We start from the raw sequence: 6,000 nt of genomic DNA, 5'->3' as shown, positions 1-6,000 counted from the left end.
GAGAATTCTCATAGACTGTGTCCAGTCCGCGCTCTTCAGGCTTACATCCACCGCACTAGCCAGTGGCGTAAGTCGGAGCAACTCTTCGTCTGTTATGGCCCCCATAACAGAGGAGCAGCTGCCACCAAGCAGACCATCTCTCATTGGGTCAGGGATGCTATAGCTCTTGCCTATGAGGCGCGCGGTCAAGCTTCGCCTATAGGCCTTAGGGCTCACTCCACCAGGGGGGTCGCCTCGTCCAATGCGTTGGCAAGGGGTGCTCCCCTACAACAAGTTTGTGATGCGGCAGGCTGGTCCTCTCCGCACACATTCATAAGATTTTATAGCTTGGATGTTCATGCCACTCCGGGCTCTCGCGTCCTTGAGTCGACATCACAAGCTAATGTCTAGGTCTTCCTGCGTTCTTGTGAAACACACCTGCACAACCGTAGGAGTCCAGACATATTCAAGCACGGCGGCGTGGGTATTCTCGTTCCCAATGCGCTTAGCAGCGCAGCATCGACTGTAGCTTTCAAAAGGGAACAATCTCAGGTTACTTGACTGTAACCTTGTTCCCTGAGAAAGCGGAACGAGATGCTGCGCTACTTTGCCGTGCTGAAGATGTCCCAGGACTGCTCTTCAGACAAAATATCCTGACGATGCACCTGTGGCTCATCTATTTATAGCCTCGTGCGCGTGCGCTCCGGTGACGTCACCAATCGAGGCTATAATGCCGTTTAGTCAATTATATTGACGTTTTACATACAATATTCACAGCTGGTCACTTCTAAAGACGTTCCCAATGCGCTTAGCAGCGCAGCATCTCGTTCCGCTTTCTCAGGGAACAAGGTTACAGTCAAGTAACCTGAGATTGTTATCTTGTTTATAGCCACACCCCTGTTTCGTGTATTTAAAGTCTGTGTTTGCACTCTCCCTTTGTCCGTCGATATAAGTTGCTTCTGCCTGTTTTGCTCCATGTTCTTCGGTTTGTTTTCAATAAATAATAGTGTTTTCTTTATTCCGGTTCTGGCTACTTCATCTACTCTCCTCATCCTGCTTAAAGTGTGACAAAATGAAGATTTCCAGGACATTAAAAGAGACATTAAAAACATTAAATAGCCACAGCTGGCAGCCTTATTCTTTAAAATGTGTTGTACCAGAAAACCTTTGAGGGTGTTGAAAAAAAGTAAGCACAATATCATAAAATGTGACCCTGGACCACAAAACCAGTCTTAAGTCGCTGGAGTATATTTGTAGCAATAGCCAAAAATACATTGCATGGGTCAAATTTTTTGATTTGTCTTTTATGCCAAAAATCATTAAGAAATTAAGTAAAGATCATGTTCCATGAATATTTTTTGTAAAATTCCTACTGTAAACATATCAAAATGTAATTTTTGATTTGTAATATGCATTGTTAAGAACCTAATTTGGACAACTTTAAAGGAGATTTTCTCAGTCTTTTGATTTTTTTGCATCCTCAGATTTCTGATTTCAAATAGATGTATCTCGGCCAAATATTGTCCTATCCTAACAAACCATACATCAATAGAAAGCTTATTTATTGAGCTTTCATATGATGTATAAATCTCAGTTTTGTCAAATTTAACCTTATGACTGGTTTTGTGGTCCAGGGTCACAAATGTTTAATCAGAACAACTGAAGAAAAACCTGCAATGTACAAGCAAAGACTTTCAAGATGACCAAATTAAAATTGGAAAAACATTTCAATGCAGAGTATAAGATGAACACAAGACAAGCTGTAAATTTAACTCCTTGTTACAAATATGGTACCATCACTTCTGCCACAAAAGCCTGCTTTGTAAATAATCTTTGTGACTTATCTCAATTCATCAGCATATCCAATAGCTCAGAACAACTTAAAGATGTAACAGAAACTATGGACTCTCTCTTTTCTAGCACTTTAGATATGATTCCAGGAGCGCAGCTGCAAGAAAACAAAACTAGAGGTATTCTGTGTTGCATGGCGGAAAAGTACTTTCTCTTACAAAAAAGCCTTAAAAACCACTAGATCTAATTACATCTCGTCTCTTTTAGAAGAAAACAAACACAACCCCAAATATTTATTCAATACAGTGGCTCAATTAAAAGAAAAGAAAAAAACAACATTAGCAGGTGCAGATATTTCCCAACAGCACAGTAGTAATGATTTTATGAACTACTTTACTTCCAACATTGATACTATTAGAGATAACATTGTAACCATGCAGCTGTCAGACACAGTATCACATCAGTGCACTATAGATTCCCTGAGGAACAATTTAACTTACTTTCTTCTATAGGAAAGAAATAATTGTATAAACTTGTTAAATAATCTAAACCAACAACATGTGTGTTAGACCCTATTCCATTTAAGATACTAAAAGAGGTACTTTCAGACGTCATAGATTCTCAAAAAAGCATAGTTTTCATGTTAGGGCATCTTGCAGAATGCCACTCTTGACCAAGAAGAACATAAAACACTGACTTGAACATACTAAAATTTATTTAGACAGACCTGTGAAGTTCTGGAAGGAAGTTTTATGTAGTGATGTGACCAACTGTAACTTTTTGGACTCATGGATCAGCGGTATGATCTTGATCTTGCAAAACTTGTGAGCAGAAGAACACCATCTCTATAGTCAAACATGAAGGTGGACTAGTCCTGTTATGGGGGTGTTCTACTGTTGCAAGAAGTAGAAATCATGACTTCTCCATCAATTGCTCAGTTTGGCTGGGCGTTCAGCTCTTGGACGACACTACAGAGATCACATCCTAACCGGAGGAGAGGTAACATGTGAATGACCACCTAAGGACTCACAGAGGGAGTGCTACATAGGGAGGATTTTGAGGTGGGCTCCACACATAAGCAGAGACTACCAGAACTCAAAATCTAGAGACAGACCCTGTCTCAGGGGAAACATCACATCTTAGAGAATGTAGGGTGGAAAATACACGTGTTAGGTGTAACCCAACCTTGCCAGGCTGCTGGTTGAGTGGGCTCTCACTCCCAGTGGGCAGAGTATACCTATGGCCTGGTAAGCTGTCTGGATCGCATCCACAATCCAGTGGGAGATCCTTGGCTTGGAGACAGCGTTCCACTTCTGCTGTCTTCCAAAACAGACAAAGAGCTGTTCAGAACATCTAAATTCTGAGAATGCTCGAATAAGCATAGGGTATGGTCTTAGGCATAACAAGAAAGGTTGGGGTCCCCTTCCTGGGAACAGATAGCTTGGAAGGTCACCACGTGATCTCTGAAGGGAGTGGTGGAAACCTTGGGCACGTATCCAGGCCAGGTTCTCAGGATGACATGAGGAGGGTCATCTAACAGAGAGGGTACTGCCATCGACTGACTGTTGCTCCGTTGCTCCAATGGATCCGATCTGGGATCCATCAAATCATGGTTCATGGAATCACAGCCACATAGCCTTAAATGTTGAAGCAGAAAGGTGATTATCCAGGCCTCCTTGGAAGAAGAATAGCACTGATTTAATGCCACATCTCCGTGGGTCCTTCCCTTAAATGGATAGTTCACCCAAAAATGAAAATTTGATGTTTATCTGCTTACCCCAGGCAACTCAAACTCAAACTGTTGCAGTCTGTCATTTATTAAATAGCAGTCAATGGGCACCATATCTTTGAGAGTAAAAAAAAAAAAAAAAAAACATGGTCAGGCCATACCAAAAACTTTCGGTGAGTGGATTCCAGTGAGGCAACCAGAACTGCTTGTGCCTGGCCGAATCAACTCTAATCAGCTGGACAATCTGGGGATAGAGCTTTCACTAGCCCTGGATCGAGACCTGTTGTTAGAGAGAATCTGCTACATGACAGAGTTGGTCCGAAGTGTGAGCAGCACGCAGAGACTTGAGTCTGTGCTGGCTGCAAGTGAAAGGAAAGTTGTGACATGCAAATGGAGCGAACATACCGCCAATGCAACCGAGGGCCTGTCCACCTACAGCACCCCAGCTGTACTGGAAGCATCTGACGTGACCACGATGCATCTGGACATTTGTTCTAAGGGGACTCTTGCCTGTTGAACCAAATCACTGCACGAAAAGGGGGATTGTTGTCAGTTAACGCATAAGTTGATAAATAACTTGGCCTAGGTGAAGCTTTCATATGTAAATGACCATACTGTTATCTATACAAATGTAAATGAGGATGGTGGGGGGACCAACTCACTGAACAAGAAGAGGTATTTCTGTAAATAGTGGGCTAAAAGAAAAAGTTTTGAATTGAGATTTGACTATTAACTTTGTGAGCCACTAAACTGCCACTGTACAGGGGTCAGGCGTTCACCACAGCCACCTACACCAGCCACAGCACCTGAAACAAGCCACGCCCGTTCCCAATCACCTGAGTTCTGAGCAACTAATCGGCCATTTCCTATAAAAGACTCAGTTCACACTCGTCTGGTCTACCGTTCACATCCATATGTTCGCTCCAGATCTCTCTGTGTTTTCCCGGCTGGACTCCCCGTTTGGTTCCCCGGATTACTCTGTGCTTTCAACCTACGGATTGTTATCTACTCAACAAACTTACAAGGACTCACAGAAAAGCATACTCATTGCTCTACCATTATCTGCACGCCATATTATTCAACTTGTCAATAAAATACCATTCTGGTTTGCACGTCATCTCTGTTTCTGGTCTCATTCTTGTGGTATCGTGACAACAGGTATATACACTGTGGTCCTTTTTTTCAGGATTCTGTGATGAATAAGAATATAAAGAACATAATTTATTTGAAAATTAAAAAAAAAATGTTATGAAACAATATACAATACCTGTCACGATATACACTAAACACACGAACAACGACGGAGTAAAAGTGAAGGTATTTAATAATCCAAGGGAAGCAGGGAGAAACAGGAACACAGCGTGGTAACATTTAACGATCGACAAGACATAATGGAAAGCACACACATTATATAGACATAGTGATTACAAACACAGGTGTTGGCAATGATGGGAACAAACCAAGTAACAGAAAACAGCGGGGGGAAATGGATGGGAGAAACCAACTCAAAGTCCAGGGGTGTGACAATACCGTTCAAAAGTTTGGGGTCAATATTTTTATTTTTTGAAAGAAATTAATACTTTTATTTAGCAAGGATGTGTTAAATTGATTAAAAACATAAACAAATAAATTATAGTGAAGCCCATTTAAAAATGCTGTTCTTTTCAATCATCAATGAATCCTGAAAAAAAAAATGAATCCTGAAAAAAGTATAACACGTTCCAAAAAATATTAAGCAGCAGAACTGTGTTCAACAATGATAATGAATCAGCATATTAGAATGAGAATGGTGTAATAGCCCATTAAAATTAAGCTTTGATCACATAAATAAAATTACACCTTAAAGTATATCAAAATAGAAAACCATTATTTTAAATTGAAATAATATTTTACAATATTAATGTTTGTTTTTGTATTTTTGATAAAATAAGTAAGGCTAGATGAGCATAAGGATGAGAGTTCGGTAACACTTTAAAATACGGTTCCATCATTAATGAATAACTACACAGGAACAAATGACTAATGCACTACTAACATTATAGTAAGTACTATTAACTAACAAGGAATTCTGATTAACAAATCAGTAAGTAATAGTGCTCAGTTGAAAAGGGTAGTTCACTATTAGCTAATCAGTAGGTACTATATTTTTCATATCTCCCAGAGAACTACTAAGAATTATTATATAAAGGTTCATAATTAATGTGAATGATGCAAAATGTATAATTAATTCCAAAGTAAAGATCATGGTAACCCACTAATAATGACTTTACCAAATAATTCAGAAGGGATTGCTAATTATTTGGATCCATATTCTAAAGTGAAGATCATGATAACTCCCTAGTAATGACTGAAATCATTGTAAGCTTTTGAGGTATATGTAAGGATTTGGATAGTAATGACTCAAGTGTTACTACATCCTTCTAAAACAATTACTAATTATTTGGATCCATATTCTAAAGTAAAGATCATGGTAACCCACTAGTAACGACTTAAGTATTACT

At 39.7% G+C, this 6,000-nt stretch overlaps 1 protein-coding gene across 1 annotated transcript in view; it reads right to left on the bottom strand.

Annotated features, from left to right (window-relative positions):
* Positions 1-3,163: 3,163 nt before the first annotated feature.
* Positions 3,164-6,000, bottom strand: part of LOC141334363 (serine/threonine-protein kinase PAK 3-like) — a 63,153-nt gene continuing 60,316 nt past the window's right edge. Inside the window, exon 12 of the mRNA XM_073839418.1 lies at positions 3,164-3,496. Coding sequence (XP_073695519.1) covers positions 3,164-3,496 — 333 coding nt within the window. The remainder of the gene's footprint in view (positions 3,497-6,000) is intronic.

This window comes from Garra rufa, chromosome 5 (assembly GCF_049309525.1).
Source record: "Garra rufa chromosome 5, GarRuf1.0, whole genome shotgun sequence".
NCBI classification, from domain to species: Eukaryota; Metazoa; Chordata; class Actinopteri; order Cypriniformes; family Cyprinidae; genus Garra; species Garra rufa.
This window is presented reverse-complemented; position numbering and strand designations above follow the sequence as displayed.